Source organism: Aptenodytes forsteri, unplaced genomic scaffold (assembly GCF_000699145.1).
Source record: "Aptenodytes forsteri isolate BGI_AS27 unplaced genomic scaffold, ASM69914v1 Scaffold82, whole genome shotgun sequence".
In the NCBI taxonomy this organism is placed as follows: Eukaryota; Metazoa; Chordata; class Aves; order Sphenisciformes; family Spheniscidae; genus Aptenodytes; species Aptenodytes forsteri.
This window is the reverse complement of record NW_008795490.1, coordinates 14289863-14304957: the sequence shown is the minus strand read 5'-3', so window position 1 is coordinate 14304957 and position 15095 is coordinate 14289863. Positions and strand designations below refer to the sequence as shown.

The following is a 15095-nucleotide window of genomic DNA, read 5'->3' as shown; positions in this document are numbered from 1 at the left end:
GGTTGAGTCCCCATCCCTGGAAATATTTAAAAGACGAGTAGATGAGGTGGCTTAGGGACATAGTTTAGTGGGTGGTGGTGTTGGGTTGACAGTTGGACTCGATGATCTTAGAGGTCTTTTCCAACCTTAATGATTCTATGATTCTATGAAAGAGGTTCCCTGCACCATTCACCAGTGTCCACACATTTTCCCTCATCTTCATCTTGCTGCTGATATACCTGTAGAAGCCCTTCTTGTTGCCCTCTAACATCCCTTACCAGATTAAGGTCCAGGTGGGTTTTGGCTTTTCTAACCTCATCCCTGTATGTTCTGATGGTATCTCTACATTTCTCTAGGATCACTTTCACTTGATTTCCTGCACACTGGGATGGACCATTCAAAAATTCACAATGCTGGAACCAATAGCCTCACCACACTGCATAATCGTTTATTTTTAAGTGCACTGGAGACGAACGCAAGAGACATTATCAAGCATTTGCAACAAAACATTAAGTTGGGTTGCCTCTTTTTTTGGGGAAAAAGAAAAGATGGCTTAGGCAACAACTTTGAAAGAAAAGGACCAAGATTTACAGCCCAATAAAAGCCCAGAGTATCACACTACATCTTTTGCATCCTATTACGTACCATTAGGATACTAGTTATCAAACAGCATCATCTCTCCTTCAGGAACTGCTTATTAATCATGTATAGCAGCACATAAAGAAGCTGTACTTGCTTCAGTTGGCTTTTCTGATTCTGTAAGCACTGGGTACTTTATGCTAGCCACCTAAGTTCTCAGAACCATCATTCTGAAAAAGTAATGAGTAATATATTGAATAGTAAATATAGCAATTTCTGTGATAGTTTTGTTGCATATGGCTCTGTTGTCTATGTTCCTATTTGAGGTCTTGCCAGTCTCTTTCACCTGTTTTTACACTGGAAACTGCACTGAGGTTACTGCCTGACGGCCCATGACATGCTCCAGAACAGCCATCTGTACTATGACATGACAAGGTTCTCCTTCCTCACGCTGGCAGCTGAGTTCAGCCAAAACACAGGACAGTGCTTACCTCCATGGTGCTACTTTCTGCTTACTCTCCTAAAGCCAGGACAAACTACCTAGGGCTGTGAGGCTCTGCCAAAGAGCCATCAGGAACACAGGCACCTGAAAGATGCACTGGGAAATTCTATGTGCAGAATAACTAGTAAATCTACCAGGCTACAGAGTGCCCTGGTTTTTTAACTGAGGACTTGCTAGCAGCACCAGAGAATGTAAACAAGAAAATTGTTTCATGTGGGTTGCTGAAGAGGTCAATTTAAGACTACGAGAAAGACAGCCCTGAAGCCAGCAGTGAGCACATGCACTAAAGAGAAACAAAGCTATGGTAATTTTCCTTTCAATCTGAAACAAGCTCCGCTTTGACTTGTATCAGCAGATTGCAAATGCTCTGTTTTTCCAGGTGTTTCTTTGAAGGGACTGGTGCACTTAAGCAGTGGACTGAACACAGTGGTATAAGGAACAGAAATCATGTATTACTATTATTCATCCAAGCCTTGGTAAGACTTCCAAGAAGATTATGACATTTGGCGTATATTGATTCCATACGAAAACATGTATCTAGACCTCTGATTCAGCACTTAGAAAATGTCTCTGTTCTGCCTCCATAAAGCCTTCCAGCTGATAGAAAGCAATTTTGCAGTCATCTGGATTTCCTCTAAATCTAGAGAATCCTGGCCTACCTCTATACTCCCATTCATGCTTTTGTAGCAGTACAAAGAGGTGAAATTTGTCCTCTTTATCATGCAATCTCTTTCTTTAAGGAACTAAGAAAATCATACACAGTGTCTTACAAAATAATTCCAGAGACCTGCCAAAAATGACAAAAAGGGCATAAACAAAATGATAGTTGGAATTTAAAAAGCATAGTATATTATTAAAAAAACTAAAGCAAAACAACAACAGAAGAACCAGTGTGGATTATGTGCTGTCTATGGATACAACTATGGATACAACTGTGAAAGGTAGCATGACAGCTATCGAAAAGCCAGCTATACCAGGGAGCTCATTTTTACACTTTTAAGTTACCTGGCAACGTTTTCTTTCATTTGAGCAATTGAGTTGATACCTCTATGTCTAAATTACGTATATGGACACTTGAATGTCCATTTAAGTAAAGAAATACTGAAACTGGGAAGTGCAAAAATAAAAACTTGTCTTCTGTGATTGAGGACCACTACAGAGTCCTAAAAACTTTGTCTTTTCCTAGAAAATTAGTAAACTTCTCAGGCTTACAAACAGCACAGTGCCAACAAATGATTAGGAGATGACTGAATATAAACCAAGCAATACTGGATTTCGCAAACTTTCCTCCATTTGTTAATGTGGTATCGTACTTTGAGGACCTTATTGAAGTCAGTAGCAAGATCGCCTACTTCAGTAACGAGATATAAAAGGCTTTCTTTCTCCTTTAGATCTCAAGGAAGTAATTCCCTAAAGTCTGTAGCGAGAGATACATCTTTTCCAGGCTGCCCCACTGTGAGTTCATGCTCTGGTAACCAGTTACCACCCACCACCCTCGTTACCGCACTGTCCATTACTCCCACAGACAACTGGGCATGCCAGTTATGTTGGCTTTGTCACTGCTGATGACTGCACCTTGCCAGTAATTCTCAGCAGATGAATTCACATGGCAGCAATGGACTGGACTTGCTGTTCTGTGTCTCATTTGCCATCTCATCTGGCTCCATACCAAGTCAGAGACCCTTTGCATAGTTTTTACACTAGCAAATGAAACGGTCAGGGACTGTTCTCAGGACCTGATGCCAACTGGCACGCCACAATTCAGTCTCCTTTCAGCTAAAATGACAGTACAGCTAAACTTCCCTACAGCTTCCTTCCAAACAAGCAGGACCACATCCAAACTGTCAATAAGGAATAAGCTCTGACCCAGGCTAGACCCCAACTCATGCCCAAGCACGGAAGCAGTGGTAGCTGATCCAGGCCTTAAACCATCCAAGGGATGTGCTAGCAACCATTTGTCAGTGTGGGGGCCCTTCCTTAGCCTAATTTACTTTACAAATACAGGTTTTGACTAATGGAAGCAATTCTGTAGCAAAGAGCAACTTTGAGAAGAACGATCCAAGCAAAAAACAAAGGTCTCAGGTGCTGACTTGAGACCAGGACATAGGGATTCATGTCCTTTCTCTAAAACATAGTTTCCATATGTTCGGAAGCTCAGCTCTTATTCTGTGCCTCCGTTCTGGTTAGGGTTTTTTTAGGATGGTCACTACTTTTTTTTTTTCTTTAAAATAGTGCTTACTGCAAAGAGACTCTGATTTTACCTGAAGACTGTGTGTAGTATCAATAACAACTTTGACAAGAGAACTTTCAAATCTAAGGCTGCTGATATCCATCACAGAAAGGAAGGAAAACAAGGTAACATTCTGCCACAAGGAAGGAACTCCCATGCCCCCATCAAACCAGAGTAGCAGCATTATGTTTACAGATTCAAAAGAATTGATCAAACTTAAGTTTATTTTGTGATGGCTAACTTCTTTTCTGTTTTAAACATATTCCAGATACACTCTTTTTCACTACAGTTGCCACTCTTTCATTATTACTTCCCCATTAGCAAGCAATCCTGCCACTCCTTTTACACATCCTTGCAAATTTTAAGACAATTCAATAGGAATCCACAAAGCAGCACACCAGCTTCAATGACTCTCTGAAAAAAAATCCCCTCGAGGCATCTTTACTCACAAAACCTCTTCACAATAAGATATTTATGGAGTTTTATTCTTTTGAAATCATTCACTAACTATTACATATGTTTTAGAGCTATATTATTATTGACCATTAGGCTGTTTATTTTCAGTTTTGATAAACTGTCTTGAAGCAAATGGCTCATGTGAATTGCTGATGGCTGATACGTAATTAAAATATAATTTTATCTGGTTTAAGTGTAAACTACTTCTCAAATGCACATAATTATTTTGCTGTTTATGGCACAACATTTTCAGAGAATTACTACAACAGATTTTGTACCAGAAATTAATTTCTTTCTCCATTATGATTCTTTTCTCATATTCAAATAACTAAACTGAAGCAAACTCTGCTTATCCTGCTCACTGTGAAATCGCAGTGTGCTCTGAGCAAAGATGTCAGAGTCATACCCTCACAGATGATGAATAGCATCCCTGCCGAGTACTGTTTTTAAAGAAACAAAATATTTGGGCAGGATACCAAAGGTAACAGAATTTCACATAAGCAAGTCTGACAGAAGTAACTGGGGGTTCTGCATCTGCAGGGCTGTGGCGCTTAGAGAATCACTGAGCCACACTTGGAGACAGAGGACTTTTTTGCTTTTTCCTGTATAAACTCAGGCAAAGACTTGTTTCTCATCTCTTTTTAAAAAAGCCTCCTCATTATCTGTTGTTCTTTTCACCAAAGCAAACTGAATTTTCATGAGGCAACAAACTGCAATTCCAGATCACAGAAACCCTCTACTTAAAGGTACTTTTAGTAGAAGTGTTGCTGATAGACTTGGTATCTGGGTCCTCCAAAAGACCCAGGAAGGAACCGGGCTTGTGAGAGACTTACTGAATCCTCCCCTGCTGCCATCTGGTGCCAGGAGCAAGTAAATTACTGTAACTCTTCGAAGAGTACCACTTACTACGCTGACCCTGTGAAGCTGATCAGCTACATCAGCAGGTGTACTAGCATCTCATCTCTTTCTACCTTGCCCCTACTCCCTCCATTACCAGCTGTTTGAAATGAGGCTCAAACTCTGAAGAGAAATGAAAACGTGAGGTGCAATTAGGAAGTGCTTGAGAGACAGTATGATGCAGGAGGCTCAAACTTTCCCTTTCAAAGCAGCACAACCAAGTATCCATCTCCAGTGCCTTGTATGCATGCAGCATGGGAAACAAACAGAAGCTAGAAATCCATGCACAGTTACAGAGCTGTGACCTCACTGGGATCACAGAGACATGACGGGATAGCTCACATGCTTGGAGTGCAGCCATGGATTGATAGAAACTCTAAAGGTGAGGAAGAAGGGTTGTACTCTACACAAAAGAGCAGTTCAATTGCATGTAGCGCTGCCTTGTAACGGGTTATGGGCCAGCTGCGAGCTATGGGTAAGAATCAGAGGACAGAGAAGCATGGGTGGCATCATCTGGGGTATCTTCTACAGACCATCTGATGAATAAGAGGAAGTTTTTCAGACAACTAGAAGAAGTCACATAATTTCTGCAAGGTATTGAAGACAATTTTTGCTACAGGTGATAAACAAGTCAGCTGTGGGAATCACTTTGATGGACCTCTTGCAAATAAGGAAGCATTGGTCATGGGTTTGATGGCCAGTGGTAGCACTGGCAGCCCCAACTGCGAGATGGTGAAGTTTAAGGTCCTGAGAGAGGGGACCAAGACAAATAGCGGACGACAAAGTTTCAATTCTGAAGGCATCCAAAAACGTAATGCTGCTGTTGGATATGATTGCCTCGCCTATTGGAAATGCTGCAAACCACCACCCATTATGCCAGTTCCTTACAACCTCACCACATTTCAGATGTTGCAGATTTTCCACGCAAATCATCTGTCTCAGGATAAGTTATTAACATTGTTAATATTTTGGAAAATTTCAGCAAAATTATTCAGCTCTTTCCAAGAAAAGAATATCCTGGTTTGCTCATATTAAATAATTCTAGCAACTGTTCCTTTGAGAAGTTCCCAGTATGCCTGTGCTCTGGAACATTTTTGTGTCTGTATACAATATATACCTCACACTTTTCCAATTCATCCAAATCATGACTGGTCAAACCGTACCCTTTCAGAAATCTTCCATTCCTATATTTTACCAGGTAAGTATTTCTTGGAGTTTGCCGGTTTAAGTCGCTGAAAATTCTGTATTTACAAACTACCACATCCTCTCCCACTCCAGCTATCGATCTGCACATTTTCTCCAGCTGACAGATTATGTTCCAACTCCACGCCAGAAGGCAAAAAGCCTAACTAGTCCTGCGATTGTTGCTCCATGCAGGTGGGTCTAGGTAAAGCTGAGGCTAGGCATTAGAACCAGAAACCTTTTCTCCAGTGCTCACAGTGACATAGTTGTGGTTTCCTAGCACAGTGAGTGATCCTCCACTACTCTCAGTCCAGATGCAAAAATGAAGAGCTAAGGCTTGGAAACAAGGAAAGGAACACAACAAACCAAGGAAGCTGACAAGATTTGTATGAGGGAGTGGAAGAATTGGGGGAAAGGACGAATTTTGCAGAAGAGAGAAACTGTAACTAAGAAATGGAGATAGTACACTTGGAGTAGAATAAGAGGAAAATGAACTGGAAAAGACTTGAAATCCAGAGAGGAGATTGGACACTCATGAAGAGTTGGAAGTATGCAGGGAAGGAGGGAATGCGAGGGAGAAGGACAAGACTGGGACTTAGGAACCAGAAGACAGCAAAACAGCCTACTGCAAGAGACACACACAAAAAAAAAAAAAAAAAAAAAAAAGAAAAGAAAAAACAGACACAGGATCAAGACTGAGAGAGAGAACCTGGAGAATCTGAGACTTTGTGAGTTATAGGAGAAAGATGGGAAATACGTGGTTGTGGTTAAATAGCAGGAGAAGGGGCTTAGAGAGAGAAAGGGCTGTGAGAAAGGAGAGACACTGGATTTTTATCAAAGAGATGTAGTGGGCAAGCTGATATCGGTGATCAAGGGGACTGGGATGGGATCATCCCCTACCAGTTCTTTTCACAGCTCTCCAGTTTTTGGTTTGGGGTTTTTTTTGGTTGGTTGGTTGGGGTTTTTTACAGTGGCTTTTGTTGTGAAATTTCCAGCTACTCCCCTGATTTCTGTGCAGCCTGAGCACTCAGATGTATGGAGAGCTAATCTGTGCATAAACAGGGCAGGCAAAGGTTGCAAGAGTAAGCAGAAAAGTGTAATTACTTTCCTGTGGTCCCACAGCAGGCTAGTATCAAAATCAGGAACAGAATTCAGATTCCTCCTCCCAGCTCCAGTGCCATTCCCCAGACCCTGCTGCCTCCTTCCATTTCCATGCAGCGTACAAAACAGACTGACTGACAAGACAGGCACCACTGTAGGGAGGCATAAACTCCCCTGCCTGCAGTCTGAACTGATGGGACAAAAGACATCTCTAGTTCACGTGCCGTGTAGCCATGGTTATCACAAGCTCTGTATCTGAGCTAATAACCTATGCTTAGAAGAAGAAAATGGTAGCTTGACAACATCACCCTAATGTGGCTCTAAGAACTGAGCTGTCTCACATCTGCCCAGCTTGGAGCACTGGCGGAGCAATCTATTTCTGTCCAGAAAGGCATATGCCTCTGAAAAACACTGTGCCTCTTGCAATTACATATCTGCATTACAATGAGGATTTGTAAAGCCCAGGGTCTGGTACCTCTGTCATATTTTCCCCCTGCTTCACTTGTCCCGCAACAAACCATCTAAAGCATGGCTAACTGGGCATTTCCTACACAGCTACAGTAAATGAATGAATTCTTAGTTCATACTATTATCATGAAAAGCTCTACAAGAGTTAGCTAGGCTTTAACAAACGGTTACCATCAAATTAATGAACAATAATTAATTAATTAATGAACAACTTATTAACAATTTTTTTTATGTCTGAAAAAACTACATCTATCTACAGTTGGTTTCTCTTTCTTTATGAAACAATTTCTCTAGTTTGTTTTCAGCTTCCTGAAAAGCATTACAATTAATAATAACAAATAATAACGAGGAAATCAGCAGCAGTTGCTACAAATAAATTGAGTACTGACAATACAGATTAAAAATCTTGTGTTTCCGTGTGGACGTATACAGGAACAACACTAAATGAAATAGCTGCAGATTGGGGGACTGAAAGTAAAAGTAACTGATAGAAAATGTATGCTTTGTTGGAACACCTTCCAAATCCTGGATGCTTGCAAGCTTCTGCTGCCATCAACAACAACTTCCATTTCTCATGGAATATATCATAATTATTTATGATAAAACCAAACCAAAGAAAGTAAACAGAAACTATCTCTCTATATTAATGGACAAATACATTCACAAGTCTATATTCACCCAAACGTTCACTGGAGAACTCTAGATTTGTCTCTACACAAACACATCTGCTAGCATTTATCTTTTATACATGTTTCCAGTCAAGTCTACAATGTTTTTTAAAACCATATAGAATCGACACAGAGAGAACTTTGGCTTTGGTCCTGCTCTAGAGACTACCTAACAAAAAATTATGCTTCTGCCTCCAACATTTTCTATTAAATCTTTTAACCATTCTCTGCTATCTCACACTGTTCATTATAAAAGGAGAACAAATTTCCCATGGCAGTTATACATAAATAGATTTTAAGAATGGGAAGGTTTGTGTTTTTGCAGTACATTTGATGACATAAAAGTACAGAAATCAGTCGTTACATACTCCGAGCACTGTTATTATGCTGTAAAATAAAAATGCTTCAGTGTCTTTGGAGCTTAACTCTCCCATTAATTCTAAGCTCAATAAAGTGAGGATCACAATCCAGACAAAAGGTCTTGACTCTGCATTCCTATTTATGCTGAGTAGAACTTCCTTAAGCAGGAGGTTGCATTGTTATAATGGCTGTACTGAAATGAGAAAGGGTTGTAAACCCATGAAACTGGAGGAAGTAACTCACAAGCAAACAGAAAATTAACATTATGACTATCTGACAATGACATTTAAGATGCATGAAACCTCCGATTGCCAAAGAAGAAGAAAAGGTCTTTGTCACAGAAAAATTCTAATGCACTTCAGACTGCTTTGGGTGGTTTTCATGGTTGTTTCATGTTAACATTTTCATCGCTTCTTCACAGATTCTAAATTTCAAATCTGTAAGAATTAGTATTCTTCACCAGCATCCTTCCATTGGTCCCCCAAGTCATGGCATGCTTGCAAAGTGCATAATAATTTGGCTTCACTTCAAACTTGCTTTTCTCTGACTTGCACCTCCTCAACCATCCTCCAGCTTCCCCCATGCTGTGCTGAAAGTCCTAGCCTGAAAAGCAGCCTTCTCCTACTGAAAGGGACTCAGCAGCCTGTTTGAAACACATAAATGAAAACTCCTGCTTAATTATGATGACGGATATAATGACTGGGCACGGCAGTTCTCCTCTCCAGTTCAGCATAAGGATGTATTTCTGACTCTCTGTCCACTCCACCTCTGCTCTGGTGTAAAGTCTTACTGCATTTTTCCATTCTGGCTCAGTGGCCCCATTCTGTGCCAATGGGAATCATCCATCTGTTTCAGCTTCATGAAAATAGTGTTGTGCAGAAGAGCCCCTAGCTTAAACATGACACTTTCCTTTCTTCTGGAGTCTCAAATATCCTCCCATTGATACCAACCGCAAAGACAGAAAGGGGCAAACACCTAAGCTAAAGAAAGTGGAGAGCAGTATGAGAGCAGCAGAACCATAGTTCAGCATAGTGGGCCAGAGGGAAGAATCAGGGTAAGGAGAAAGTGACTACTGATGACAAAGAAGCCTATTTTTCGGGTTAATTTCCTGCAGGTATGTAGCTCCCAAAGAGCATAAGCTATTAAATTGCCACTACACTTCATTGTAATCTGAAGATCCATAAGAAGAAACAAGGCAAAAGAAGCTTACTGTGGTACAACCTATCACAGGGCAGGAGGAAAGGATCCAGAAATGGGAATCTACAAGAAAGTAGAGTCTGAATGGACAAGAATAATGGAAAATTTGGAGTAAAGCCAAGCTTAACAACAAGTTGTAAGGATAATTACAGAAAAATCATGCTGTCATAAAGAAGATGAACGTGGAAACTGAGTTGTATTTGATGGCAGAAACCAGAGTGAAAACTGAAGAAGAAAGTCGCGGGCAGAGGGAGAGGGAAGCTGAATAAGGCTCAGATTTCTTTCATGCCCTTTTCAAATCTGCAATTATCTGGAAAAGCAGTAGAAGATGGGAAAAAACACCTGTTTATCCTCTACTAACATGTTTGAAATTCAGTTCCTGTAAAGAAAACATATGATTTTTAATACTACATCACTTAAAGTAAGTACTTGCAGTTTCTAAAAATACTATAAATTATCATACAACCTTTTTCAACAACTGAAATACATATCTTCTGCTTCACACAAGATCAAAGTAGACACTGGCATTCCTGCTAGGGAATATTACTAAATGTGAAAATCAGTGGCATTCATTGAATTTTAAACACTGAACTGGAGAGCTGTTTCTAAAATCTGTTTTGAGAAGTCATTCTTAGTCAACAGTTTCTCTTTTTACTGCATGTCTTGTTATCTCTGTCGGCCAGGCTATTACTGCTGTAATACAATTTTCTGCTTACTTAACGGCAACAGGATCTTGCATCTATATAATGGTGAATGGAGTAATTTTGAAGATGAATTAGATATAATGTAAAATTATGCTTAGACTGGAAGGCCAAGTAGAGTCTCTTACTTCCCAGTACTCCAAAGAGCATGACTGAACAAGATGGGGAGGTGGCTAGATCCCCAGTCTCAGTGTGCCTGGTAGTCCCTAGTAGTAGTTAGCAGAGGAAGACCAGGGAAAAACCTAGTCTTTGTAAAAACATGTGGGGAGCATCATCTGCAAAGTTAGATGCCTCTGACTCCTCTCAGCACTCTTCCTGCATGTATCTTAATGTAAGTACAATGTCTCAAAGCCTCTGAACTCTGTTACCATCAGTTCCACATTTCCCTCCTTGTATAGGAAAAACAAAGCCACAGTCTGGTTTCTGTTTTGCCTAGGAAACACCGAATATTTTAGTTTTTTCTCAGCTTCCCAATCACCAAACTGTACTTCAGTACTCTGCAACTTTCAACTTTTGCCTGCCATATTTTTTGCCCCCAAAACAAGTTATAGGAAGAAAACCAGTTAGTTCAGCAATAAGAATTTGAGAACTTCAAATACTTCGTGTGGAAGTAAATAGCAACACTAACCTCCTTCATTTTTTCCAGTTCATTCTGTAGTGCTTGTTTGGCGATTTCAACTTCTATAAGCTGCTGTCTTAATTTTTCATTTTCATCTTCTGTAACGGTACGTTTTTCTTCCACGTTTTCTAATTCATGGTGAAGTCTCACCGACACATCTTTTGCAACCTAAATGAAATGATATTTCAAAAGAAAGATTAAAAAAAAAGAATTACTGCTGCAGTGCTTAGCACCTAAGCAACCATTTACAGGTTAATTCTGGATGCTTTGATGGAAGCGGTAGGAAACATGGACAAGGACATCCACAGATAGAATTCTAAGCGATTCAAAATTCAAGCCGGTTCCTTCCATAAATAGTGTAGTCTTCCCATGGACTTCACTGGAAACCACATTAGACACTAAACCCCAACTCCTTCTTAGGTTCTGTTATATCAACAGTGAAACAGGACCTTCATTATTCCTGGAGACAGTGCAGCATCTGTTTTCTCTCAACCACTGCTAGCTTATGTTTTTCAATGCATTAAGGCATATGTCCTTCAAATACTTGACATGCAGAAGTATCTAAAAGCAGGACCCACCTTCTCTAGGCCTACCCTACCTATGCCTGGTATAGGACCACAAACAGACGCACCTTTATTTCAACCCTGCTAGTTTCCCTCTCCCTCATGGGCAGTTAATCTAAATATCTGGCATTTACTACTATTGGTTAATTTAAAGAGTAAAATATGAACAAACAACATTTTTACTGACCTTGTGTTCACCCAAATGATGTCAATATTTTAAATGAAAATGAACACTAAGGTTTTTGCTTTTTTCTTTTTTTTAATGCATTTTCACAGAAATAGAGTTAGAAGGCACATGTCAAGATCTAATTCCTCTTCTTCATATAAAGTAATGAGAATTTTGTCATTCAAGCCACTTGCATTGTATTTTGTGAAACCACCAGAAACTATAATCATGCACCAAAAATATTTAAATACACAATAATCACTGTTATGGTGGCGACTTAGACACATAGTTTGAAAAGACTAATTTCCTGCTTTTTTTAGAACATTGGAAAGTATAATTAATCCTTCTTAGCATTACCTAGGGGAGCTCAGAGAGCTCTCCTTTATGGCTTCCACTAGAACGATCTTTATGTTTGTATGTCAAAGAACTCTCTTTGACATGCTAAAACTCTGAAGAAAAAAATAATAATTGCAAGCAAGCAGTCTAGAAGAATCCGATCCATCAGAAAACAGCAGCAGCTAGTGACTCAGCCTCCCCTGACAAGAAACCCGGAGTGTGTGAATTACTGATACAACACTGCAGTGTAGCACAAGATCATTCAATAACCTCCCCCACTGCACGCACACTCAAGACACATAATGCCCAACAGAAAGAGAGAGTGGAGGGGAATTTCAATTATAACCACACTCCAGAGAGACTGCAGGATGAGCTGAGAATCACACCACAGGGCTATATCTTGATGTCTTTTCCTACACTCGGTATTAAATTGCTCATCTGGTTGTCCAACCAAAGTAAATGGAAAATCATGGGGGACATTTTTAACAGCTTCCTATCAGAATCTGCCTTTGGACCATAGATACAGTCTGTATCAGTAAATATAGCCAAATAACAAAATCATTACTGGTAGTGATTTTTTGATGCAAAATTTGGTGGAGTAGCAATTAATGCAGTGAAATCCTACAGAGCATTCTAGATCACATGGGAAGTGGAACTCTTATGCAAGATGCATTTTAATACAGCTATATGCAAGACTCTATCTCTGAAGGATTAAGTCCCCTAATATATTACCCATGTAAAATGGACAACGTTATTTTGCATAGAAATTCTTCAGGGAAGGACTTGGAAACACTGTGGAGAACTGCACATGAGTTACAATTATGGTTAGCCAGCACCCGGAATTCAATTTGGCAGAAATTTGGCATTAGACATTCATCCCTACTCCAAAGCAGAACACATTCATGATCTGTGGGAACGCTCTGCAAAAACACTATTCCTTTCCGAATAAGTCAGTTGTATGGTTATGAGGAAAGACATGGGAGAAATCCTAATTAAAGTGAGCTCTTTGTCCAGCTCAACCTAAGGCCTTAGCTAATATCTCCTATATTGCAGGTAAGCACCTCACCAGAGAGTCCATGCCCCTCCCAGGCCCTGCGCACGTATTACTTGATAATACAAAGTAGCATCGAGCCAACAAAGAAATCAACTCTGGAAGCTGGAATCGCAATATTCACTTGGGACATGAAGGCTCGCGTTCAAATTCTGCCTGCAAAGGTGCGTGTCTCAACTGTTCACCTAAGCATCATTCTGAGTGTACAAAATGTCCATTCTGAGTGTACAAAATGTCCCTTGCTTCGATCAGCAATTCCATCCGACCCCTGACAAAGGGGTCATTTTGCTTCTGACCAGGAAGACGCTATTTTGTCAAGAGCCACGTGAACAGCCGTACTTACAGAACTGTCATGGCCACAACAGCGAATATGGGTTCTGAATATGCACAGGAAAGGAATATCAAATAGAAATACAGAGAAGGATATTGGCATCTTAAATGGCATTAGTGAGAAAATTACTGGAACGTGTCTTGGACTGGCATCTACATTTTAATAAGAACGATGACAAGCTGGATAATTTTCAGAAAGGATGATCCAAGTCTGCAAACCAGGCTTGGGAAATAACAGACTTTCAATCCATTATACTTAATCAGAAAGAAGTTTAAGAATGACTTTGTTCCTGATCATGTATTAAATTAGCATTTTCAACTACACTCCAGTGAATCCAACAAGCCATAGGTAACTAGTCTTATACAGAGGACAAGCGTTGCTATACAGAGGTCTGTACTTCCATGAGAAATGGAGGGAGACCAGTCAACTGAAAAAAGCTTAGGAGTCCTGATTCAGTAGGAGCCTTAACAAAGTCTAGTGGATGGAAGCAGAAATTAAACAACTTCCAACTAGCGCAAGAAAGGGTTTTTTTTTCTGTAGTTGGACCAATTTAGAATGGAGATTTAGAATACAAATTTACCAACAACAATCTTTAAACAAGGACTGAAACTTTTCCTCAACAATGGGCTGTGGTTCATTCAGATGTTATGGATTAAATACAGTTGATTACACGCTGAAATTTGATGTGCCTATGGTTTCAGGCGGATGTGGAAAATCCTGCCCTCACTGAAGATAACAGCAGTTTTTCCACTGACACCAACGGAGTCAGGACTTTGTGTTGTGACTCTGCAAGTATTCAACCTACCAGTCCTCTGAAATCTTCACTAAAGAGTACAGTAATCCTCTCAAAGTCAATGGGACGATTCAGTGAGGTTGGTTTAATTTTGTGGTGGTAGGGTATGTTTTGCGTTCATCATAAAAGATCCAAAACCTCTAGATCCTAATTTGCATTTGAATCACTTCTTCCACATAAACTTTACAAAAAATGGTTGGGCTAAAGCTGAAAATAGCCTTCCTACGTACTGAAGGGCTTCTATTATCAAGGTAAGCTTCGCCATTGCTATCCTACGAGCTGCACTGGGTGCACAGTGTACCACAGAACGGGTGGAAATGCCTGAGTCATGAGGACCGAGACCACGCTCATGTGTCTGTCCGAGGCGCTCCCTTCCCTTGACGCCTGCTCACGTCCGTACCTTGAGGTCCTGCTCCATGCTGCGCAAGAGCTCGCCGTCGATCTCGCCGGTCTGAGCATAGCGGAGCCTCTTGCGCTCAGCCTTGCGCAGCCGGTACTGAAGGATCCGGCAGTTCTTGTTGGCTCGCTCCAGTTCATGGCGCATTTCTTGAAGCTGACAAGCGTCCTCTTCAAAGAAGCTGTCCCTCATCTCGTCCATCTCCGTCCTCAGCTCATCTATCTCGTTCTGGCACCGGGGCGAGAAGGAGACAGGGACACAACAGGTGGGTCAAAAGCACAAATGTCAGCACGTATAGGGGAAGGCAGCCAACATGGAGCTCTTCCCCGCAGGGACACCAGCTAACTACAAGCCTGCTCATCAAAAGCACCACCACGAAGCAGGGAAGTGCCACTGCCCGCATGCCCCACAACACGGCCATCTTGCCTCTGCCTCCAGCGCTACTGCCGGGGGAGAGGACAGCCGGGAAGCCCCCTCCCGGCACAGGGGTGGGGAACCCGCCCGGCCCCGGTTCCCCCC

The 15095-nt window shown here is 41.0% G+C and overlaps 1 protein-coding gene across 1 annotated transcript in view; it reads right to left on the bottom strand.

Moving 5' to 3' along the window:
• SOGA3 (SOGA family member 3) overlaps positions 1–14777 on the bottom strand; it is a 31104-nt gene extending 16327 nt beyond the window's left edge. Inside the window, exons 1-2 of the mRNA XM_019472640.1 lie at positions 14580–14777; positions 10949–11107 (exon numbers count right to left, since the gene is read on the bottom strand). Of these exons, the coding sequence (XP_019328185.1) occupies positions 10949–11107; positions 14580–14777 (357 nt within the window). The remainder of the gene's footprint in view (positions 1–10948; positions 11108–14579) is intronic.
• Between the last annotated feature and the right edge of the window lie 318 nt (positions 14778–15095).